General features: G+C 36.7%; 1 protein-coding gene across 4 annotated transcripts in view; it reads left to right on the forward strand.

The window, feature by feature from the left end:
• Pxn (Peroxidasin) overlaps positions 1-27,080 on the forward strand; it is a 479,183-nt gene that overhangs the window by 279,159 nt on the left and 172,944 nt on the right. For all 4 annotated transcript variants that reach the window (XR_016550040.1, XM_090409901.1, XM_090409902.1 and 1 more), the window contains 2 exons: positions 13,724-13,885; positions 26,528-26,800. Coding sequence is in view for 3 of the 4 variants with exons in the window: in XM_090409901.1 (XP_090266027.1) it covers positions 13,724-13,885; positions 26,528-26,800 (435 nt within the window). In the remaining variant the exon portion in view is untranslated. The remainder of the gene's footprint in view (positions 1-13,723; positions 13,886-26,527; positions 26,801-27,080) is intronic.

The following is a 27,080-nucleotide window of genomic DNA, read 5'->3' on the forward strand; positions in this document are numbered from 1 at the left end:
ATATTTGCTCACATCACTCTACTGGAGACTGCCTGCCATTCAAGAAGATTAGCCTTGTATTTTGTGTTGAATACTATGGCTACTCCTTCTTTTCCTTGATTGTCATTGCCTGAATATAACATTTTGTATTTATTGCTCAGAAAGATCTCTCCAGTTTTGATCTTTTTTGTTTCAGTCACCCCTATCATGTCGATCTGGTACTTATCTAATTCCTCAGCTAGCTCCAATTCTTTGCCATTCAGGCTTTTTATGTTGATAGTACTGATCTTTAACTCTGGTTATGTTGAGTCAGAACACTAAATTAGCTGTATACAAGACAGTGTTCAAACCATTTTTAACTTATGGATCTGAGAGCTGTTTCAGAAGTAAAACGCTTGGCCAAAGACTAGAGACCACAGATATGAGAGCCCTGAGAAAGATTAGAGGCGTGAACAGATGGCATCAATGGCAAGAATTTAGGCAAAGTACTAAATTAGCCATGTACAAGACAGTGTTCAAACCAATTTTATCTTATGGAAATGAGAGCTGGGTTGGAAATAGCAGTTGTTTGAAGACTAGATCACAGATTAGAATACTACTGTTTATTTCCCTAAGAAGAAGAATTATTATTATTACTGACAGCTCCAAGGAGTCCTTAGACTCATCGAGGGAGGCCCAACATTATGTCAAAAACAACTATTCAACATTCACATCGTATCTATCATACTTCACCTGGAACTCATTTACAGTCATGGCACCCACAACAGACTCTGGCAGCTTATTCCATTCATTTACCACTCTCCAAGTAAAAAACCTAGCTCTAACACCCTTGCTAACCACACTCTTACCAAGCTTCCATGGATGGTTCCATGGAAGCTTGGTAAGAGCCAAGCTTCCATCTCTAGTTTCCCACTACTAGTCCTATTCTCAAAAATATCTTCTGAATTAATCTTATAGAAACTTTTCAGTAATTTGAATGTCTCAATCATATCACCCCTTTTCCGCCTATGAACCAATTTCTGAAGCCCACAAATCTTCAACCTGTTCTCATAAGGTTCATTCCATAGTCCTGCTATTATCTTGGTCATTCATGTGGATCCTCTCCACCTCCTCCCCATCAAGAAGAAACCCTGGCGCCCATATTTGGGCACAGTAGTCTAGATGGGGTCTTATCAAGGCTCGATACAGAGGAACAATAACCTGTTTGTCTCTGCTTGTTAAAGTATTTTTCAGCAACCAAGTGATTTGATGAGCTGATTTTGCCACTTTTGTGATGTGTCCCCTAAACTTCAACTCCCTATCCGCCAACACTCCCAAATCCTTGGCCTCGTCAATCTCCTGGAGTATACAGTTCCACCAATGTGATATACTGCTGCTAATCTTTTCATCCCAAAATGCAAAACCTTACATTTTTCCACATTAAATTGACATCCATTCTCCTTAGTCCAGTCCTCCAAACTATTCAAATCATCCTGCAAAATTTTGACATCCTGAGCATTCACTATTGCTCTACCCAACTTTGCATCATCTGCAAAGAGATGCACAGTTCCTCTCAGATCCTTTCCTATATCGTTAATGAACAAATTAAACAGTAGTGGTCCAAGAACAGAACTCTGCAGCACACCAGTAGTCACAGACAGTCTTTTGGACTCACTCCTGAATAAACCACTCTCTGATATCTCTCTTGTCAGCCACCCTCCTATCCATCTCACCAACCCTATATCTATTCTCATATGCTGCGGTTTACTGATTAGAATTCCATGTGGTATGCTATCAAAGGCTTTAGCAAGGTCCTGTAGAATCACTATAAACCCGTTACCCTTATCCAGTTCAGCTGTCACTGTGTTATAGAATGTGAGCAAGTTACTGAGGCATGATCTACCCTTCGCAAAACCATGCTGTCCCCCATACAGTATCCCATTTTCTTCTATCTAATCTTGTATTTTCCTCTTGACTATTTTCTCCAAGACTTTGACAATAATTCCTGATATGCTAATCAGCCTGTAATTTTCAACAGTAGTCTTGGAACCTCTTTATGCAGTGGAACTATTTTCTCCCTCTTTCCACCCTCTTGGAATTAACCCAGACCCGACACTCAAATTAAACAAAATGGTCAAAGGCACTGACAATTCTTTAGCCGCTTCTCGTACGACACAAGCTGGTATACCATCCAATCCCACAGATGAATTAACATTGAGGTTTTGTAATAGACTATTCACCTCCACTTCATTCACCACAATTCCTGTATAAGCTGTTGGTTGTTCCATTTCTGCAATGTCACCACCTGGATGATATACTCTTGCAAAGTGCTCACTCGGTAATTCTACTATATCAACTGATTTGGTTATCTCCCTACCATCGGCATTCTTTAAAATCAATCTGCCATATACATTTTTTCTTTTACATGCAGCATATCGAAAAAACTGTTTGGGATTCTCTTTAGCCTGCATGGCTAATTTTCTTTCATAATCTGCTTTTGCTTTTCTTACCACACTTGTTACCCTTCTGGCCTGGGCTTTATACCGTTCATGTGCCTGCAGGTCACCTCTTTCTTTAAATTCCCTCCACAGTTGTTTCTTTTTTTGCAGCTCAAGCTTAATGGTGTTATTCATCCATTTAACCCCTACTTGTTTTACTATTCGGACCCTAGGTATACAATCAGCCGTAACCTCCTATAAATGCTCCTTGACGATATAATAAATTTAGTTTAATCCTTTATCCAAGTGTGAGCAAACAAAGTTTGCGCCTGAAAGTATCGTCAGGACTGGGGTAAGGTGGTACAACACTAGGGTGACTCCTTGCAAAGGTGGAGCAAGTTAACATGGCATTGCCCATTATCCCTCGAATAACTACTCGTCTCAATTTTGTATATGGATGATACGGACCTCTTGCCACTGACGGTAAGTGAATGACCTTTGTACTGATTGAGTCCTGAAGATACTTTCAGGTGCAAACTTTGTTTGCTCACACTTGGATAAAGGATTAAACTAAATTTATTATATTCTAACCAAGTGAAAAATCAACTTTCAGCTCCTTGACCACTTCCCATGCTCTATCGACATCCAGCAATGGCACTGATCCAAGCAATCTCCTAAGCTTGTCATACTTGCCAGCATGGTAATTCCATATATACCCTGTCTTAATCGAAAATTCCACACCTTAGCCACCTCCCAGGTCAAGACCTTATGATCACTCTCACCAATAGGTAGCAACATGGTCATATTCATTACAGTCGAATTCTCAGATGCTGTTACTAGGTCAAGCACTCTCACACCCCTAGTATTTTCAATTACATGGTGTCGCAGATAGTTATCCCTTAATAACCACATAAAATCCAATTCCTTCCTCACATGTGTCCTCTCCTCCTCCTCCCAATCAATGTTACCATAGTTGAAATCTTCCATAATAATTACCCTCCTTCCACTCATTTCTTCTATTTGCTTATGCATACTATCTCCACCATCTATTCCATCACCTGGTCTACAGTAGCACCCAATTGTATATTTTGTTCTGCTTGCCTCAATCTCACACCAAATGGCCTCAAATGTGCTCTTTTCTCTATCCTGCAATTCAACTTCTACTCTCCTTGGCTGCAGCTCATCAGCTATCATCAATAATACTCCTTCCTCCCATTTTATTCTCCCTGTCACTCCTGAACACACTATACCCCTCACTCACATTCAATCCCACTAGCTATATCATCTTTAGTCAGCCATATTTCACTAATGCCAATAACCTGTGGTCTGGAAGTGCCAACCAAGGCCAAAAATTCTTCCTTCTTGTTCCTACTACTACTCCTAGCATTAGTATACATGAATTGCAGAAGCCTGTTAGTCCCATCCCTACCTTGATGCCTTATACTAACTATCCCATTCTGATTTGTTGTCCTTATTTGCTCAGGCATATTACACTCATTCATACACTCAGCTGCCTCCCTAAGGTCTGCATATCTACCCCCCCCCCATTAATAAATCTAGTTTCCCTGATTCTGCACATCCACTTCATTAGGGAAGTAAACACACCCAAGATGAGTAGAGCTAATCTTGGATGTGGTCACTTAAACTAGATGGGAAAAGGAAAGTTACAGGTGTTTTTGATGCAAGATAGGAGGGGGGAAAGATCCATATTGAGATAGATCTAGATGGATGGATAGATGGACTACAAGAATTAGATGGATGGATGCAGTAAGAAATACCATTGAAGACTTGAAATATCTGCTATTTTGGAGTTGTAACAGATAATAGACTAATTTGGAGGAATATTATTGATAGGAAGTTTAGAATTACATGAAAAGTTTATTACTGGCATAGTATCCTATACATCCCTTGAGGGTACATATCAGAAATTTGATGATTTGATCTGGAAAGTGCATGTGACAGGAAACCAAAATGATGTTCAAAATGCTACAGTTGTATGGGGCTTTATTATAAAAGCAAAACAGTCAGCATGTGTTTTTAGAGAATGAGAGAAATGTAGAAAAGCTGAGCTGTGCATAAAAGTAGCTGAAAGAAAGTCACTAGTATTGGAAATAGAAGATAAATGTTATAAAGATAGTAAAATATTTTGGAGAATGCTATCAAAACTGAGAAATGGAGTGAAGATAACAAAACAAAAAAAACTTGAGGTATTCCGAGTGGTTAGCGTATCTGCTCTTCAGTCGAAAGGCTGCGGGTTTGAATCCCACTGTAGATGTTTGTGATTATTTGTGAAAATTCTAGTGGTGATGGTCAGTGGTAGATGACGTTGGTGTAGATGATGAAGGTAGTTGCAGTTGGTGGATTGGTAGCTGTGGAGAGTTGTAGAGTAGGTGCCCTCCCTCGATGAGTCTTTGGACTCCCTGGAGGTGTTACGTAATAATAGTATTTGTACAGTAATCTGAAAAATTATTGAATGGAATATGGATTGAACACTTATTTTTAAAAGAAATTATTTTCATGGAATGTAGCAAGAAATATCAGTATTTGAGATGGAAAAGCCATTAGGTTTCTGAAATATGGAAAGGCAATTAGTAATGGCATATGAGTTTGGTGTGTGTGTGTGGGGGGTTCTGTAATTATATACCACATAATACAGAAGACTGATTACAATGATATGAATTCCAGATTAGAAAGTAGAGCTCTCATTGTATTAATTTATATATATGTCCGTGCAGTTAACCTAGTGGCTTTGTGCCTAGGATCGAACCTAGGACACTCTTTCCCCATATGCCTGGGGAAAGAGTGTCCTAGATTCGATTCCCGTCGGCAGCGTGAGGAGCTTATGGATCTTCCTCAGCCATAGCCAAGTTAGCTGGTCTTGGGCATGGACAGCAGGGTTTTTTCCGCCAGTTTATCTTGGGTTTTTCATCCCGCAAGCAGGCAAACCAGACCCATGAACACACAAGCTACAGTCATAAATATGCAAGGAAGGCAACAGGAAACCACCTTGTGTCACTATCTCCCTAGTAATCAGCTACAACCCTCTCAAGAGAGGAAGCCACAGGATCAGATCAGATATGTATATATAAAGGGAGGAGAAAGAAATGGAGAATAAAATACAAATTACAGAATTTTCAAACTGATCTTCCAGGAAATAAAGACCAGATTTTTACCTACAAAAGTTGAGAAATCATGGAAGCATAATAAAGATCTCCAAGCTTTGCTCTTAAAAGCATATGCTAAGGTTTCAGAAAATCTGTTCAAAAGTTTGAATGTCAAGTGTAAAGAGATTATACATTATCTCCACTATTATTAAGGAAAAAACTTAGTTTTTTATTCTCTGCAGATGACATTATTAACACCAGGCCTCCATGAAGTCAAAATACTCATTGTAGGCAGTACACACTGTCACACACAAAGCTGAGCAAACTGGCTGTAAACTCTGAGTCCACAGCCACCACATTGTCAGGTAACACATTCCACTCAATGAACTCTCTCCATGCAGAGAAGCTCCTTAGTCTCTTGCTCACACCCTCCTTGGTTTCTAGGGATTACCTCTTCCTCTACCCCCTTCTCCCATTTATAAAAAATTTCTTCCACATCAGTCTGGTAATAATCCTTTACCAACTTATGTATCAATCATATCCACTCTCCTCCTCCTATTTATATGGCTTTGCAAATTGCATTTCCTCAATCTGTTTTCATAAACCACATCACAAAAACCAGTTACCACCTTAGTCAATCTTCTCTTGACACTTCATAATATATTCTCATCACCATGACAACCAGGTGACCAAATTTGTGTACAGTAATCCGTATTAGGCCAGATCAATTCTTATACAATGGAACCAGAACTTTATTACTTCATGTCAAAAGTCCTCAGCATCAATGCCATAATTCGATGTGATGACTTCACAATTTGTGCAATTGTGATCTGCAAACAGATCCTTGTCTACCATCGCTCCCAGATCTCTTGTCTTTTTTATCTCTTTCAAATTTGCCCCACCAAGTGTATATTTTGCATTCCATCATTGCCTGTCAAATTTCATAACTTTACACTTTGCAACATTGAACTGACAGTTCCACTTACTTGCCTGCCTCTACAATCTAAAGAGACTTGTTGATATATCAAGTCCTACTGCCTTATTGACACCAAGCTTGCTTAACTTTTTACATCTTTCCCGCTTACTGGTATGCCATATTTTCTCATTTTTTTAACACTTTGGCTTCTCCCAATTTCACACTGAGGATGAAATACTCTGTTGAATTGCTCACCGAATACCTTGACTGTGTCCTCTGTAGAAGTCGCCAGTCTACCAGTTTCATCCAGTCTCATCTTGCCATAATTATTCTTCCTTCTACTTGGCATGCATTGAAAAACTCCAGGATTTTTCTTGGCCTGATTTTTCAATTTTTGCATAAACGTTTGTCACAAACCAATTCGCTTTCCATACCTGCTCTTTGTACAACTGATCATTGTCATTATTCATCTTGCGTTGGCTCCACAGTACCTTGTTCTTCCATTTTTCATGCTTGATCTCTTCACATTCATTTTGTCCTTTGGAATGCATTCACACATTGATGCTGTTGATTCTCTTAGTCAGTGCTAATGAAGCATTTATCTCCTTCTTGTTTAACTCTTCATTCCGTGCTATAGCTCCAAGCTGTCTCTTAAGCCTTTCACAATCACTGGCCTTGTAGTTCTACATGTATTTTTTCCTCACTGAAGTCTTCATATGGCCAGCCCCTCAGGTAATCACTTCATGACAACTCACCAACTATAGGGGAATGAGACACCCTACTCACATTCTCATTCTCTGATGAAATGATTAGATCTACTATTCTTGATCCTCACATGCCTTCTTTTACATACTGCCTAAGATGGTTCTCTCTCTCTCTTTCAAGAACCCAAAAAATTCATTTTTCTTATTATTATTATCCAGGCCTCCATGGAGTCAAAAGACTCATTGCGGGAGGTCGTTTTTAGGAAACAGTTTATCATACCACTCCTTGAACCCATTGATCATTATTCCCAAATGTTCTGTCTTCATTCTGATCTATATTACCATAATTAAAATCGCCCACAATAATCACCTTTCCCTTGTTCACTGACATAATCATCCTTAAATAAATTGGCAACAAGTCTCAAGACTCGTAGCAAATTTTACTTCATATTACTTATGAATTTAACTTCATATTACTTATGTAATACCTGACTTTTCAAGTTCCATGAAAATTGCATCAGTAAGTTCTGATGAAGTTGTTTTTTCTACTGGAATGAAATTTAGGAAGTGCTCACAAATTTCTGCTCCTTGATTGATGTTGACAAAATGTATTATTATTGACATCTGTTCAATATTGCTTACATCTGGTGTACAGTCAACAATTATCGAATAATATTTTGCCTGCTTCAAATCTAATATCTTATTTCGCACTGCAAATAACCGATGAAATAAGATATTATTTTGTCGGTTATTTTTATCTTTAGGGTAATTAATATTATCTGCTCTTGGCTTTGTTGGTCCTTTTAAAACTGCCTCTAATCTAAATGAATCTGTGATCACAGATGGCCAGGTTGCAGGATCCGACATATTATCAACGATTCCATCATCTGCAAGAACAGAATTGATCATACTATCCACCTCTCCCCATAGACATATGCAAAGAAGGCTAATTTTTCTTGTCTTTGAGGACAACATTTTCACTTATTACAGATTCTCTCAAAAGCTGGATCTTCTTTTAAGAATTTTTGTAAAGACCCCGATCTTTTTCATTTCTAATTGAATCTGAGTTTTTCTCTTGCAATATTGGACACCCAATAATTTTTTACAATCAAGCATCTTTTGTTTAACTGTAAAGTAGAAATAGTATTTTAATTTTTTATGATAATTAAATCAAAATATAACATAAAGCTGAATATTATTGTAATATTATTAGATATTTCTATGGCAGTAATATTTAAAATAAAATTGTAAATATCAATCTTCGTCACTGTAATGATCAAATACTTTAATCTCCATTAATTTCATTCCTATCGTGGTGCACCCTGTTGGGTATCTCCTTGGATACTGAATGAACGAGGATGGGCTGGCAATTTGAGATTTAGCCAACCAAATTGTATTCTTATTGGTTAAACCAAAATAAAAAATGATGGTACAACATGACAAATTTTCATGCCGGCTGGGGCGTCGCCTGGTTAAACAAGGCCCCCGTTGTTTTCGCCAGGGAACCAGGGCGAACAGCGAAAAGTCAGCTACTGGAACAAATCTGAAAACAAACCCCAACTCAACATCACCAGAGTTAAAGATCGGTACTATCAACGTAAGAAGCCTGAATTGCAAAGAAATGGAGCTAGCTGAGGAATTAGATAAGTACCAGATCGACATGATAGGGGTGACTGAAACAAAAAAGACCAAATCTGGTGAGATCTTTCTGAGCAATAAATACAAAATGTTATATTCAGGCAATGACAATCAAGGAAAAGAAGGAGTAGCCATAGTATTCAATACAAAATACGAAGCTAATCTTCTTGAATGGCAGTCAGTCTCAAGTAGAGTAATGTGGGTAAATATGAGAATGGGGAACTGGATAATGAGACTTATTTGTGCCTATGGTCCCACAAAAGGTTCTACTAAGGTAGAAGTGGAGGAATTTTTTGAGGCTTTAGAAAAAGCAACTGACACAATGAAAAAGGAAAAGTTGGTCCTTGTTGGGGATCTGAATAGCAGAGTAGGAAATGATTGTGAGACATACAAAAATATTTTGGGAAAATTTGGAGAAAAGAGCAAAGCTAATAATAATGGCAAATATCTGTTGGATTTCTGCTCAGGACTGGTTATTACTAACACCATGTTCCAACATAAAAATGTGCACAAATTCACATGGAGAGAAGAGGCTAGGAATAAGAAAAGTCTCATTGACTATGTTATTGTTGATAGTGATGTTTTCTCCCTGGTGCAGGACACCAGAGTGTATAGAGGATTTGAAATTGGAAGTGATCACTATTTAGTCTTGAGCAGGATAAAATTGAATTTCATATTGAAAAGAATAACGTAAAAAAGTTTTAAAGCAAATAAAAGTTGAGCAGCTCTCAGATGTGAACTGTAGACTAAAATACACCAAGATTATTGAAGAAAAAATGAAAGAGTTTGAGAAAAGGAATCAAACCTTGGAGATTCAGTGGCAAACTCTGAAGAAAACATTGATTGATTCTGCTAGAGAGGTATGTGGTGAGGTTGTCTACAAGGATAAAAAAATCAGAACTCCCTGGTGGACACAAGAAGTTAAAGAGGCAGTGAAGGAAAAGAAGAAAGCATATCAAAAGTTCCTGTCAAATAAGTCAGCTTGTGCTCTTCGAGAATATAGAGACAAATGCAAGAATGCTAAACACTGTGTAAAACTAGCTAAACAAAAGTCATGGGAGGACTTTGGCAAGAATATAGAAGATAAATATCAAGAAGGTGGCAAAATATTCTGGAGTTTGTTGAAGAAGCTTAGGAATGGAGGAAAGAGTGCTGTAAGAGGAGTTAGATATAATAAAGGTGACATCTATCTATCCCAATGGCTTTAACAGGCCTTTAAGGCCCACAACCTTCCAAGCATGCTTGGATTTCGTAACCGAAATACGAGGATAGAATGGTCACTCCTATGCCTCGAGGTATTCTTGGCTGTATCCATGTGTCTTCATGGAGCCGGTTTGCCTGCTTGTGGGATGAAAAACACCAGATAAACTGGCGGAAAAAACCCTACTGCCCGCGCCCAAGACCGGCTAACTTGGCTATGGCTGAGGAAGATCCTTCAGCTCCTCACGTCTTCGACGGGAATCGAACCTAGGACACTCCTTCCCCAGGCATATGGTTGCGAAGCGCAAAGCCACTAGGCTAACTGCGCGGACTAAAGGTGACATGAAAACTGGAAAAAAAGATATCCTTAAAGTATGGAGTAATTACTTTGAAAAACTGCTAAATGAAACAAGCAGTGATGACAGCACAGTGGTAAAAAACACTGACCAGGCATGCAGGCAGGAATACATATCCATACTTGAAGTAGAAAAAGCCATCAAAGGCTTGAAATGTGGAAACGCAGCTGGAGTAGATGATATTCGACCAGAAATGCTGAAGTATGGTGGTATAAGAGTCTTACAGTGGCTGCACTGCATAGTTCAGAAAGCCTGGACAGAAGGACGAATTCCCGATGATTGGAGTAGAGCTCTCATAGTACCCATATATAAAAAAGGGAAATAAAACTGAATGTGAGAATTACAGAGGTATTTCCCTACTGAGTGTTCCTGGCAAGATCTATGCAACTATACTTGAGAAATGGTTGAGAAGAATTGTGGAAGAAAAGCTTGGTGAAGAACAAGCTGGATTCAGGCCAAACAGAGGCTGTCAGGATCAGATCTTCACTTTACGACAAATAGTCGAGAAAGCATGGGAATATAACAAAGATCTGTATTTAAGTTTTGTCGATTTGGAAAAGGCATATGATAAGGTGTCAATAGAGAAGCTGTTCAATACGCTGCAGTTATATGGTGTCAATGGGGGCATTATATCAAGCAATACTTAGTCTTTATTTGAGTTGTAAGTCAGCAGTTAGAATTGAAGGAAGTACAGGAAGATGGTTTAATGTTAAATCTGGTGTGAGACAAGGATGTACATTATCCCCTCTGTTATTCATTATCTATGTGGATCACATTATGAAGGAAAGTGGTATTAAACATGATATCAAAATTTGAGATGTTAATGTCAGCTCTTTGCTTTATGCAGATGATGTTATACTTCTAAATAAATCCGCTACAAGTCTGCAAGATTCTCTGACTAAATTGAATAGCTGTTGTAATAGATATAGTATGAAGGTCAGCAATAAAAAGACAAAGACAATGAAAATATGCAGAATCATTGAAAATGTCAGCTTTGTTGTGAATGGAGAACCTGTGGAACGAGTGAAACATTTCAGCTACTTAGGCACGATTTTTAGTGAAGATGGTAAATTAAATATAGAAATAGACAACAGAATCAGCAAAGCTGGTATGGTGGGAAGTCAATTGAATAAATTCATATGGAATAAGAGTGAAATTAGTCGGAACACAAAATTAGCTGTATACAAGACAGTGTTCAAACCAGTTTTAACTTATGGATCTGAGAGCTGGGTCAGAAGTAATACACTTGACCAAAGACTAGAGACCACAGATATGAGAGTTCTGAGAAAGATTATAGGTGTGAACAGATGGCATCAATGGCAATGTCATATTAAAAACGAGGATATTAGGAAAGAACTTGACATTGTCAGGCTAATCTCAGGTGGTATGGTCACCTAAACAGAATGGGCTAGGAAAGATTAACAAAACAAATGTTCTCTGCCAGGTTGGTAGCAAAACGACCCAGAGGAAGACCAAGATATAAGCGGATTGATACGGTACAAAGTGTCTTAGACGATAGAAATATAAGATCTGATAATGTTGGAGTCTTGACAAGTAACAGACTGATTTGGAGGAAAATTGTAGATAGGAAGTTAGTAATGATATAATTTTTTCATGTAGTACTATCATATCCTGTACACCCCTTGTGGGTACATGGCAGGAATTTGATAAGTTTATTTTTGACGAGTTGTGCAATTAATTCATTAAAAAGCAAACATAAATCAATTATGAATATTATGCAATCAGTTTAAATTACTTGAGGTCACTGAGCCTTATATATTTCAGAAAAACATTACTAATAGGATCGGAAATACAACAAGAACAATTCCACACCATGAAATAATTAATTTTACTCGCCAAATACAGCTTGATGATATCATTGAACCGACCACTTTGAAAAATTAACCTTTTAACAACTAGTTAACGTAAAATCACTAAATTTAATTATCAGATGATTTGATTCCTCTTGAAATTAACGCACGAATTATGCAACCACAAATAACTAGAGATGAACACTCACTCACTACTGATGCTGTGAGAACGACAGGCCAAATGAGACTAATCTTCTAAAAATGCTTTCCTTTTGCAGGAAAGACTTGGAAACATTCTTAGAAAATCAAATCCACGAACCTCACACTTTGTATCCTTTCATCCTTTCCCTATATTGTTCTTTACATCTGAAAGCTATTAAAAGCAGTGTTTCATTTTACCCCTTAACTGGAGAAAAGGGAAAGGTTGTCGGTGACCCGAACCCTCGTCTATGGTCACCGTTCGGTCACTTTGTTAAGAGTTCAGTAAAAAAAAATCAGAGGATGTGAGAGAAACTAAGACACTGAAAAGGACATGCTCAGTTTTTCTTTTCACTTTTTAAACTGATGTCTCCAAATGACATATCCGAATGTCTTCACCCCCTTACCAGCTGAATATCTTTGCTGATTTTCCTCAGCTGCCAACACAACGAAATTTTCCAAATATTTTCGAATCAATCTGCGCCCCCAATATTTTGCCACTCCAAGAGATGTTTGGTTTGTTTTTTTGGTAGGGCCAGCCCTGCACAGATATCAGGACTGTACAATGTTACCTAATAGGATAGACTGAGGACATTCAGACTGCATAGTCTGGTTGATAGAAGGAGAGGTGATATGACTGAAACATAAACTGTTAATAGTTTCGGGGTTGAAACTGGGGATTTCTTTCATATGGCAGATCAAATAAGAGTAAGAGGAATGGCTTTTTTGTATGTAGGGTGGTTGACCTTGGAATGCATTGTCTGATATGGTAGTGAGAGCACAAACAGTGAATGAGTTTAAGTAATGATATGACAGACTTTGTATTCTTTAAGGTGGGCCTCCCACAATGAGTAATGACCCTGTTGGCAGTCCCGAATAATAATTTTTTTCTATCAATCTTTTCTTATGCCTATCCAATAAACCTTGCAGTTTACATTTCCTCAAATCCTTCCCATAACCAACATTGCAGTTTTGATATGGCTTTATCTCTGAACCCTCTTCTGAGTTTCCTCATTGCAGTGGAAAGTAGATGACCAAATTTTTAAACAGAAGTCTAAGTTTAGTCTGCATGACATGCCACCTTATATCTATTTGTAATTAGACTCTTAATCATAGCATTAATGTGCTATTCCCAACTCTTGCCATGTACCCTTTGAATCCAAGTCTGTCAACTATCACTGCAAGATCACAAATCTCATTCTGCCTTCTGCAGCATAATTCCACCAGTACAATATATATACTTCTGCATGCACTTGAAAGGACAACAATTTGCAATTTTTAACATTAAAATGTTAATCTGAATAGTCTTTCCAAGTTGCTCTAAATCTTCCTAAAGACACTTAACTTTGCACTCACTCCTTATATCCTAAACACTAAGCTGATTATATTTATTTTTATAGATGAAACATTATCATCACGTGGAAGAATTTCAATCCTAAAAGATGGCACAATTCTGCATATTGATGAAGTGCAGAAAAGTGATGAAGGACCTTATATTTGCCATGCTCAGAATGAAGGAGGAGAAAGAAACACAACAGCTTCCCTATTTATAAAGGAAAAGGGTAAGAGAAATTATTTTTTATATAGAAAATTATATAAATAATGTAAACTGTCACATATTCAACTATTATATAATGGAAAACTTTCATTTTCGGTGAAAATAAATGGACACCAGTTATAATTAACAAAAATAGTAAAGCTTGTATTATTTCATAATAGGATATCCTTCCAGTTATATATTAATGTTCACTTGAACTGTAATAGAAATCAAACTAAAACCAGATTCTTTGACCATAGAGGGATCCAATTGATTTCTTGTGGATTATGGACCACAAGTAGCCAAGATCATGATAGATGCATCTAGCTTTGAATACTAATGTATTCATGAACTCTGGTAAGTGTGTTGTGATTGTACTGTACATACTAAATCTGTAGTTTGTGTTCCCATAGACAGCTGAGGTAAGTTAACTTTAAGGTGTACTTAGCATGCTATGCTTGTGTATGCTGTGCACAAAGTGTATTGGTTTTAATTATCAATTTTTCTTGTGTAGTTGAGATAACTTGTTGACATTGTACTATATGGTACAAATGTACTTTATACATGTATGCTTGTGCTTTGCCTAATGTTGCTACTACAAATGGTTAAAAGCACAGCTAAAATGATTTCAGAAATTTTAAGATATCCTAAATTCCATATTTCATTGAATTCCATCAAGCTGGTATGGAGAGTTATCATCTGGAACTGAACTGCATGAACATCTTATATTTTAAATTCAAATTTTATTTAGTGCCATCTAGTCCTAGCTGAGTTATTACAATACATAATTTCAGCACATTGTCCTTTTTCTCCCATGCAAATAGTCTGATTAGAAAGACTTAATAGATTTTTGTAATGATTTCAAATTCAAGTGAAATCTATCCAATTAGTGTCCAGGATAACTTAGTTATGGATGGGGAAAAACCTGATGTTATGTATGATTATGTATTTTAAAAACCACACCAATTTTTGCAAAAGGATATTTGTTGATCTAAAAAATTACTAGCCAGGTGAAACCTTACAATGCATACTCATCCTGGATGTGGGGAAAATTCAGACAAGTTCAGTCCTCTCTTCATTCGGTAGTGGATGGTGTTAAGAGTCCCATATACTAAAGTGTCAACTAAATTCTCTTGCCTTAAGAGGCAATATTTCTTCCTATTTATATATATATACATAATCTACTTTCATTTCAACATCAGTTTAGAAAAGATCATCAAAAATATCAGATATTATGATAAGCTTTGCAATACAAAGGTATTGTAAAAAGAGTAATTTTTCTCTCCCAGCACACCAACAACTGAGTGGCACTGTGAGTTCTTCTCTCCCCTTCAGCCAATTCTACAAATCAACACTTAAACTAAAGCCATTAACAGAGTAATCGCACCCAGAATCGCATTTTGATTGCATTGCTGACGACTCTGCTATTTAACTTAATGGCCCTTTGACACCTCAGATTCATTTTTAGTGCATACAAACAGCCAAATGCAAAAAATACTTCACTATAGAAAAACAAGGTTTTTAATATAAAAATGTGTTTCTAGGTATTAAAAAACAAATTTTTTAATACACAGAAACAGATACAAGACATTAATAATAATAATTTAATAATGTAGATATTTCAGTTTGAATCTGAGATCATCAGTGCACAAGCAGTTCAAAACGAAGCACCAGGAGATAGTTATTATCCTTCCACAGATATGAGCTATGTTTTAGCGATACCATATGATAAATGGTGATAAAATAAAATGATAAAGTAAAAAATTTTTTTAAAAAATTAAATTTAAAGGTGGGGGGGGGAGTTACTGCTTTTTTTTTGTTTGTTTGTTTGTTTATCAGCATGACTCTCCCAAATTTTTAATGTAGATAGTCATTTTGATTTAAGTTTTTGGCATGTAAAAGTACTTCTGCATTTTCTTAAACATAAAATGACACTAATATAACAAGCAGGTATTGGACCAGAGGATGTTGTTGAAGTCAGTTCAATCCATGCTGACAAGGACATATTTTTCAGATTTACTATGAATGATGTCACACTTGTTCCAGTCATTTTTCAATAGAATGTCCTGTTTGTCCAGCAAGAATTAATCTGGTAAGCATCAAGAAGGGAGGGAGGAGAGAGACCTGTTAATTCTTCATGGAGGGTGGTAACCAGGAAGCAATTTTCTTCTTTCTCATCTGTCAAATGATGGATTGAGTTCCCTATGTACAAATCTTTTCCATCTAGTTCTATCTCTGGCCATTTCTGTCATCTCTCTAAAGCTCAATAATTGTGACCTTTCCTTCAAAGACTGTAGCCAAGTTCTTTTTGGCCTACCTACCTCATCGTCTTCTCTTCCTCCATTGATTCCATTCAAAGCTATATTTGGTAATCTTTGAAAGGGCATTCTCTGGAGATGTCCAAACCATCTTAATTGCTGTTTAAGAATTATAGCTATGATGTCTTCTCTATAAATTAATTCATGTGTGACTTGGTCATTTGTTTTGTGTTCTGACCAATGAGTCTTATTTTTCTTAAGCATTTCATTTCAAATACTCTGATTTTCTGTATTTCTTTCTGATTGAGGGTCCAAGTATCAGTTCCCTACATTACTGTAGGTATAATAATAGTTTTATAGAGTTTTTGTTTGTGGCTTTTTGAAATGCTATTATTTTTCCATATTCTGTTTAATTTATTCATATTAGACCATCCTTTAAGTCTGTTTAATTGTTTCTGTGTTGTTGAGGTTGAGAGTAGTGAGACTGTCAAGATATATAAATTATTTGTTCAAGCATGTGATTTTCTAATTTCATTGAAATTTTTTCATCTCTTCCTATTTTCATTATTTTAATTTTGCTAAGATTGATTTTCATTCCAAACGTTTTGCACTCTTCATTTAAAATTTTATTGTTTTTTCCAATTGTTCTTTAGATTCTGCAAGAATAATAATATTGTCTGCATATTTAATGTGGTTGATATTTGAGCCATTTATTTGAAGACCTGGTTCTTCAGCTATGGATTTGCATATTTCTTCAAGATAGATAATAAATTTGGGAGAGTGGGCAACCGTGGATGACTCCTTTTTCTACTTTGAATTTGTCTGTTTTTACTTTATTAAATTTGATAGTTGCTTTGGTATCTTTATAATAATTTGTAATAAAGGTTTGTAGTGCTGAATCTAATATCTTAGATTTTAAGATGTTTATCATTTTGTTTGTCAATGGAATCAGTTTTATAAATGGAAAAAAAAAAATGATTGAGTTTCTCATGGAACCCTGTCCTTATGGCAAATTCCAAATCCATATATCACAGGACTGAATCAGTTTCAAAGATTTTTAAATTGCTTCCTGGTTATCCTCCCTCCTTGGTGTTTACCAGGTTCAGTGTAATTGCCTTCATTCTTACTCTGCATAAACAGGCCATTCTGTTTAAAAATGACTGCAGGAACATTGGTGTTACAGCATCTGTAATAAGCCTGAAAAATCTAGCTTGGTGCAGAATGGATTGGACTCTGACCATTATATCCTCTGGACCTGCTTATTACATTGGTGTTATTTTAAATTTGAGTAATTGTTCAAAGAGTGCAGAAGTGCTTTTACATCACCCAAACCCATCAGAATGACTATATCCATAGTAAAAATCAGCAAGGTGGTGGGAATTCTCACCCTGATTTAAAAAAAAAAAAAAAAAAAAAAAGCAAGTAACGATCCTCTTAATTTTTTTTTACTTTTATTTCATTTTATTTAATTAGCATCTGTCATATGGTATGTCTCTGACTTGTATCTATTGAAGGGAATAACAATCCATTGTTTTTTATTATGTGGCTCCCACAATGAGTTGTGTAACTTATCACACATCTGTACTGTGTGTACTGTGTGTATTAAGGTTTTTTTACTTACTTTTATTCTTGTATTTTCATTTTTTTTTTTTTTTACCTGGTCTGGAAAATTCTCTAGAGACCAAATATGGAACCTTTTCAAGCCAGTTCATGCCTCCAATAAGTGGGGCAGTGTTGCTCCACCTTGTGAATTGCTTGTGCACTGATGATCTGTTAAATCATTATTAATTTCTTGGGTTTATGTGTTTCTGTAAATTTTAACTATAAAAAAATAATAAAATATTTGTTTGTCTTTTCTAAGACTTTATTTATTTTTCATCCAAATGGTTCACTGTTATTTTCTCTTTATAGAAAGTATACACAGAGGTATGTAAACAGTTCTCGCCATCATCCCAACAACTTAGTGTCCTTAAAACAAACATATGGGACCAAGGCTATTTGCTTTAGCACTTTATAGTTCTTTCTAAAGGTTGTAATTCTTAAAAAAAATAAAAATAAAATAAAATAAATAAATAAAACAAAATAATTATTATTATTATCATCATCATTCAGGCCTCCATGGAGTCAAAAGACTCAACGTGGGAGGTCTTTCCTAGGAAACAGTCTATCAAGACTCATCTTGGGAAGTCCCTCCTAGGAAACACAGTCTATCATACCACTCCTTAAACTCATTAACCATTCTCACTCTCACCACTCTATCAGTTAATGTATTCCATGGTTCAACCACCCTCCATGCAAAGAAACCACTCCTCACTCTCTTGCTCACAGTTTCCTTTCGTAACTTCTAGAGATGGCCCATTGTCATCACTCCTTCCTGCTGTTCAGCTAAGCGAAAGACCCCCCCCTCCCCAGTGTCAACCCTGTAACCACCTCTCAACAGTTTAAAAGTTTCAATCATATCACCTCTCCTTCTATTCACCAAACTCTGCTAGTCCACATTCCCTTAGCCGATCCTCATAACCAACATAGTATAATCCTAAAGCAATCTTTGTTATCCACCTCTGTACCCTTTTCACAGTTAATTTATCCCCTTCAAATCCTGGGGACCAAATCTGAGAATAATAGTCTAAGTGGTCTGATCAGGGTCTTATACAACGGAATGATAACTCTTTTATCTCTGCAGGTGAGCATCCTTCTTATTATTGCAGCAATCCTCTGTGTTACATTCAACACCTTTGCAATATGTTAACTCAATTTCAGGTTTCTATCAATCATCAACCCCAGATCTCTTGTCTTCCCTACTTCATCCAGTATAGTTCTTCCAATGGAGTATGCAGCATCCCATCAATGTCTCCCAAACCTCAAGACCTTACATTTTGCTGAATTAAACCGACACCCCAATCATTTGCCCATATGTCTAGCTTATTCAAATCCTCTTGCAGGGCTACCACATCTGCAGTATTACTAATAAACCTTTCCAGCTTCACATCATCTGCAGACAACTGAATATCCCCCTTGCAATCCACTGACAATGTCAGTGATATAAAGATTAAACAATATAGGTCCCAGTACTGGTCCCTGTGGAACCACACATGTAACCCTCTGCCTCCTTGAAACTGCCCCACGATACACAACTTTATGATACCTATTGGACAGCCAATCCTGAATCCAGTTGACCAACCTGATATCCAAACCCATATGCTGCAACTTAAATATCAGCTTATCATGTGGCACCCTGTCAGATGCCTTTGCTAAGTCTAGGAAAATGACAGTATATGCCTTTCCCTCATCTAATGCTCTTGTAGCTATTGTAAAAGGCTAGCATATTACTAAAACAAATCCATGTTGACTCTCACAGATAACATTACCCTCATCTGCCCAATGCTGTATACGGTCTCTCACAAATTTTTCCAAGATCTGAACAACTACTGACATACAAACTGGCCTATAATTAGACACTTCCAGTCTGCTATTGCTCTTATACAATGGAACTATCTTACCTTTCTTCCATTCCCTGGGCACCTTTCCCATAGGCAGGTCAAAGGAGCTATCAGTTCTTTAGCACATTCTCTCAAATAATAAAAATTCTCTAATAATAATAATAATAAAAACTGTGTATAAAACATCTGTGTCTTATAGCACAGATTTTTAAAGCATAGAAGATATGAAAAAGGAGCTTGAGAAGTTAGTTTGATATGTTTTGGAGCTCGACAGTGAATGGGTGGTAACTAGTAGCTACTTATGGCTAGAGGTGTAAGTCATTCAAAAAAAAAAAAAAAAACTTGTCTAGTGTGAAGGATCTGGTTATTATTAAAAGTGAGGAGAGGTAGAATTTGGTGGTCTTCCTATGAAATAAGGCAGAATTGTGTTTTGGTGCCATTGTTCTTACCACACTAAAATATAGCCAGGAGATTCAATATTTATAAAAGCATTGATTATGCTCTTGTAGCTTGGGATATGGGCAATACAAAGTTTGTTAATTGATGGAGCATGTTGTCATCAGAACTGTGGATAGGATTTGAGGTTAGTAGTAGAATCTTGTTTATGAACAAGAGAAAAATTATGGGAAAAAGTACAGTTTCTTTAGAATGGTTTGGTTATAAGCTTGCTTCCATGCTGGAGAGATGTCATATTAGTATGACATATTGTAAAGACAATACAGGCTGGGGGTTAGTTCAGGCATATAGTGTTATATAGAATTGAGAAGATGACTTGTTAGTATTCAAGTTATTAAAGATCCTTCAATCTTTCTAGAAAGACTAGAAGGTATGCAGTAAACAGTTATTGGTAAAGTGTTTGGGGAGGATACATTGCCTGATAATTAATGCAGAAGTTGGAGAAGAATGCTGCAAAGAGGTCAGCCTTATCTTTGGGTCCAACTCCTGTAGTGATGATATTGGCAAACTAGGAAGTACTTTGCCTTGAACTATCTCCTAATTTTTTTTTTATCATAAAGACATCAGATATTATAATAGTATTTGTAGTAACACAATGTCAGAGGCAGAAACAGGAGTGGGCAGAAGTTGCACTCGATGTCTTGGATGAGGAAAATAGAAGGCTCAACTGCCATTTGGATAGGAAGCCAAGCTTTTTTGCACTTGTACCTGCCAAAATCAGATTTTGATTGGCTGACAGTCTTTTTGTAGCTGTTATACAATGCTTTGCAGACTGAGTGAGATGCAAGAATTTTGCTTTCAAGCTTGCAGAATGCTGAATCTTTCCTTGAACTGCTCTGGCACACATCCTGGAAAACCAAGCTTTCGGATGGTAGTCTGGACTCTTCAGTGGAATTGGGGATGAGGCTTCATTTCTTTCAGAATTATTTCAGTTGTTCAGTTAGAGCAAGCATATGAATCAGAATATAAAAAAAAAGTCTAAGGAAAGGAAAAGTAGAAATCACTTGGGTCCTTTGGCATTACAATAGTGCCAAACGATATGAGGCTGAAAGTATGAGAGACATTTGCAGGAAAGGAGACTAGGAAGAAGTTGTGGTCTAAGAAGAAAACATCTACAGTGCCTTTGTCAGGAGATCTGCTTAAGAAGAGGTCAAGGGTGTTGGAAAGATGGAGAGGATTTCTATGAAAGATCATTACTGACAACAGTTTTCTCTGCCAGCATAATCAGTGGAATTGGAGAAGAAAAGCTATTCTAAATTGTGAACATGGTGTTCTCCAAGAAAAATAGCCTTATTTTTTGGACTATAGTTGATCAAGCTGTCAAACATGGGAAAAGTCAAAGTGGTTATCAAAATTTGGAGAGCGATAGAAATAGCAAATGAATAATGAGGCAAGGAAATTTTGAGAACTGTAGATTTCTTATACCCTTTTGGTAGAAGAAATAATGCATATTATTATAACACATTATAACAAATTCATAAAGGTTGTCCAGTAAGGCCCCACTGTGAATTGTATTGACTCTTCCACATATAGAATTGCTAAATTTCTTTCATGTTTATGATACTGCCCATATTAGACAATCCAGATCATTCAAGAATTCTACACATGTTCTTGAAAAATACCAACATTCAATTATTTTACTATACGATGAATACCTCCTGATGTTGTGAAGATTTTTGAATTTGTTATACAATCGGAATATTTCAGCTGGAAAAAAAAAAAAAATCTATAAACAGATTGAAGGCACAGCCATGGGTAGCCCTCTGTCTCTCCATCTTTTGAACTGCTTTTTGAACCATCTAGAAGATGCCCTGTTCTCATCCATTCACCCTCATTGGTTTCATTACATCAATGAATTTTTGCTGTTTGGCCCCATTCTGAAAACAAACTTACCACATTCTTACATCGATCACTAACCTTCGCCCATGCATTCAGTTCACCACTGAAAAAGAAACTGCTGGTAGTTTAACATTCTTGGATATCCTTCTTACTCATATAGCCTCTGGTACTTTGACGCCCAGTGTTTATTGGAAACCTGCCTTTACTGGCAAATACATTCACCAAAAGTCTGCTCATTACACCTCCAAAAATTGATGTTGTCAAGTCATTAATTAAGAGCACACAATGTGTGCTCCTTTCCCTCAAGCTTAGAACCAGTTCTCACTACCAAAACATTAACAGAATTAAATAGTTGACTCTCAAGTCCAACAGATAACTGGACTCCTATATTCTGACACCTAATGATTCTTCGACAGACTGCTTGGTTCCAATCCCTTATGTTTCTGGTATCTCTAAACTATTGGTAGAATTTTGAAGATGCTTTATCTTAATCCCACATTTTCCTATCAACAAAATTTCTCATCTGTTACCATCTGCAAAAGACACTGTTGCTTCTATCCTTAGCTGGTATTTATCAGGTCTCTTGTAAATTTAATTTGACATACTTTGCACAGACCTTATCCCTTATTTAACACACTTGTCACCTTATCATAAAATGCAAGTAAATTACTGAAACAGGACCTACCTTTTACAAATCCATGCTGACCTTTATAAAAAATGCCATGTCCATCACCCCAATTCTGTATTCTATTCCTTACAAAGGTATTTCTCTACTGAGTGTTCCTGGTAAGATTTATGCAAGTATACTTGAGAAACGGTTCAGAAGGATTGTGGAAGGGAAGCTTGGTAAAGAACAAACTGGATTCAGGCCAAATAGAGGCTGTCAGGATCAGATTTTCACTTTACAACAGATAGTTGAGAAATCATGGGAATATAACAAATCTGTATATTTAAGTTTTGCAGACCTGCAGAAGGCATATGACAAGGTGCCAGAGGAAAAGCTACTCAAAATGCTACAGTTATAGGGTGGCAATGCTTAGTCTTTATTTGAGTTGTAAATCAGCAGTTAGAATTGAAGTACAGGAAGATGGTTTAATGTTAAATCTCGCATCAGACAAGGATGTACATTATCCTCCCTGTTGTTCATTATCTATATGGATCACATTATGAAGGAAAGTGGTATTAAACGTGATATCAAAATTGGGGATGCTAATTTCAGCTCGCTATATGTGGATAACGTTATTATTACATGACATCTCGAGGTAGTACAGGGGACTCATCGAGGGAGAGCACCTACTCTACAACTCTGTCTCCACTAACTACAACATACTGCAATTAATATCATCTACACCAACATCATCTACCACCCACTACTGGTATTTTCACAGTGAATCACAAACATCCATTCACAGGGTGGGATTCGAACCTGCAGCCTTTAGGCTGGAGAGCAGATGTGCTAACCACTCAGCCAACCAGGCTGGCAATTATACTTCTAAATAAATCCACTACAAGTCTGCAGATTCCCTGACTAAATTGAATAACCGTTGTAACAGATATGGTACAAAGGTCAGCAATAACAAGACAAAGACAATGAAAATAGGCAGAAGCACTGAAAATATCAACTACATTGTGAATGGAGAATCTATAGAACAAGTAACACATGTCAGCTACTTAGGCACGATAAATAGTGAAGATGGTAAATTGAATATGGAAATAGACAAACAGAATCAACAAAGCTAGTATGGTAGGAAGTCAGCTGAATTAATTTATATGGAATAAAAGAGAAATGAGTCAAAACACTAAATTAGTTGTATACAAGACAGTGTTCAAACTAATTTTAACTGATGGATCTGAGAGCTGGGTTAGAAATAAAACACTTGATCAAAGACTAGTTACCGCGGATATGAGAGTCCCGAGAAGAATTAGGGCGTGAACAGATGGCATCAATGGCAATATCATATTAAAAATGAGGATATTAGGAAAGAAGTTGACATTGTTAGCATCCAGGAATGTGTTAGCAGAGCTAATCTCAGGTGGTATGGTCACTTAAACAGAATGTCAGAGGAAAGATTAGCAAAACAAGTGTTATCTTCCAGGTTGGCAGGAAAAAGACACAGAGGAAGATCAAGATATAGGTGGATTGATACAGTAAAAAAGTGCCTTAGAAGATAGAAATATAAGATAATGTTGGAGTTTTGACAGGTAACAGACTGATTTGGAGGAAAATTGTAGATAGGATGTTAGTAATGATGTAATTTTCATGTAGTACAATCATATCCTGTACACCCCTTGAGGGTATATGTCAGGAATTTGAAGTTTGAAATTCTCTTATGTAAATATCAAAAAATTTAATATTAATTTTTAATATTGATTTCTAGCAAGCAGAAATCATTTTTAATTGCTAAACAGATTGTTGTTTGTACCTCGTATTCCTGCTCTTTATTATTATTATGTGACACCTCCAGGGAGTTCAAAGCTTCATCGAGGGAGGGCACCTACTCTATTGAGTTGTTTCCACCACTCAATCCATCAACTACAATGAACCCCAACTACACCAGTTCCATTTACCACACACCACCACTAGTATTTTCACAGACAATCATAAACATCCATGTCCATGACGGGATTCGAATCTGCAGCATTTTAGCTGGAGAGCAGATACACTAACCACTAGAGTTGTTTCCACACAGTGATGTACTGTTATTTTCAGTATGAAATATTTGTTAAAGTTTACTACTGTGGTTATTGTGCACTTTTTTTGTTTTATAGTTACAGGTACAGAGTTGCCACAGGAACCTCTAAATTATTTAATTTTATGTATACAAACTGAACTATAAGTGAATTTAAAATGTCAGTATTCTAACATGGGAATGAATGAGTAACTTTTTTCTTGTTGATTGTTGTTCTCTGTCTTATATGAGGGGGTACCCAAAAATAACTGGAATCTGTGGTGTGCGCACATTTTCTAGTTACAGATGATGCTGCTAAGCATTGTGGGTGTGCAGTTTTCTGTGCTAATCTGGCAAGTGGTGTCATCCTGTGTGAACTGGTTCGTTGTTCTGGCTGCTTTTTTTGTTGGTGCTTACAAGCAAGTTTGGAGATCTTGTTATGACTGACCACAAGAAACGCATGTGAAATTTGGTTTTCTTTGGGGTAAAACTGCAGCTGAAACTAATATGCTTTAACTAGCCTTTAAGGACGATGCTTTAGGTAAAATGCAGATCTTGCAGGTCTAAGCAAGTTTCTGAAGAGACAAATTTGTCATGGAGTTTATAGCAGTGAATTTTAACATAAGATGTGTGTCTGCTAAATTTGTGCCACATTTGCTCACAGAGGATTAAAAAAAAAAAAAAAAAAAATGAGTGAATGTTTGCCATGATTTGAGAGAGCAAGTTCTTAATTTCATAACTTTCAAAAGTTGTAACTAGGGATGATTCTTGGTGCTACGGTTATGATCCAGAAACAAAACAAGCATCAAGTCAATGGAAACATGCAAATTCACCGAGACCCAAGAAGGCACGTCAAAATGATGTGAATGGAATTGTACATAAAGAATTTGTTCCTCTTGGACAAAACAGTGAACCAACGTTTTTATCTAAACGTTTTGAGAAGACTGTGTGATAGTGTGGAACAAAAACAGCCAGAAATGTGGAGTAGCAGAGATTGGTTGTTGCATCATGACAATGCCCCAGCCCACCTGGCCTTGTCTGTCCAACAGTTCTTGATGAAAAACAACATGGTGGTTGTTCCTCACCCTTCCTTCTTGTCCAGTCTCTTCATGTGACTTTTTTTTTTTTTTTTATTCCCACGGCAAAAGAAAACAATGAAAACTACAGTGATTCGTTGATGAATGAAGTGAAGTAAAAGTCTCTGTAGGCCATAAACAGTATTATTATTATGTGACACCCTCCAGGGAGTCCAAAGACTCATCGAAGGCACCTATTCTACAACTCTGTCTCCACCACTCAATTCACCAGCTACAACAAACTGCAACTACCTTCATCATCTACACCAACGGGATTCGAACCCGCAGCCTTTTGGCTGGAGAGCGAATACACTAACCACTTGGCCAATGAGGCCAGCTTATTCCAGTTGAACAGTTCCCAAACTGTTTCCAGTAGTGGAAAAAATGTTGGGACAATTGCATTGACTCACATGGAGAGTACTTTGAAGGAGACCAGAATATGGTATTATAAACTAAGATGATTTTTTTAAAATAATTCAGCCTGGTTGGCCGAGTGGTTAGCATATCCGCTCTCCAGCCAAAAGGCTGCAGGTTTGAATCCTGCTGTGTCATAGATGTTTGTGATTGTCTGTGAAAATAGTGGTAGTGGTGGTTGTCAGTAGATAGCGCTAGTATAGATGATGAAAGTAGTTGAGGTTAGCGGAGAGTGGTAGAGACGGAGAGCTGTCGAGCAGGTGCCATCCCTCGATGATTATTTGGATTCCCTGGAGGTGTTATGTAATAATAATAATTCGGGCTATTTTTGGGTACGGTACCTGTCTAATATATTAGAAGTATTATTCAATGATTCAATTTTTTGTCATTAAAAATAATTTTAGCCTTTTATGTTTTCTTAAATTTGTTAACATCAAACAACATGAAATAAGATACTGATTTTTGATTGTGGAATTGAAAAATATAGTTACTGAAAGAAATATTTCTTTTTCTAGCACCTCCTGTCTTTTCTAGAGTGCCAACAGACACAGATGTTCTTTTAGGATCAGCAGTAGAATTGCCTTGTAATGCCATAGGTGATCCCTCTCCTCTGATTACTTGGAAAAAGGATGGAATATCTTTATTAACAGAAGACGAATATCATCGTATTAGTGCAGGTGGCGATCTGTATATGTTCAATATAAAGAAACTAAATGAAGGGATATATGAATGCATTGCAGAAAATGAAATTGGATATGCTTCAATTTCTGTTCATTTATCTGTGAAAGGTAAACAAATGCTATATAGGACTGTTATCCCTAAGCCACACAAGCCGACATAAGATAAGATTTATAATCATATAGGGCATTAATAATCATTATGTATCATCATCATTATGTGATTACTGTTAAATGTTTACAGGATTAATAATACCCAGACAGGGATACAAACAGAGCATATTTGCAAGCTCTGGCTTGCAAACATTTTCTCAGCACAAACAAGAATTCTGCTGCAACATTAAAGTCTTTGTAGTCAGTGTTATAGTGTCTCCATAGTGCAGTTTTTATA

Source organism: Typopeltis vanoorti, chromosome 20 (assembly GCF_054136105.1).
Source record: "Typopeltis vanoorti isolate ZY-2024b chromosome 20, IOZ_Tvanoo_1.0, whole genome shotgun sequence".
NCBI lineage: Eukaryota > Metazoa > Arthropoda > Arachnida > Uropygi > Thelyphonidae > Typopeltis > Typopeltis vanoorti.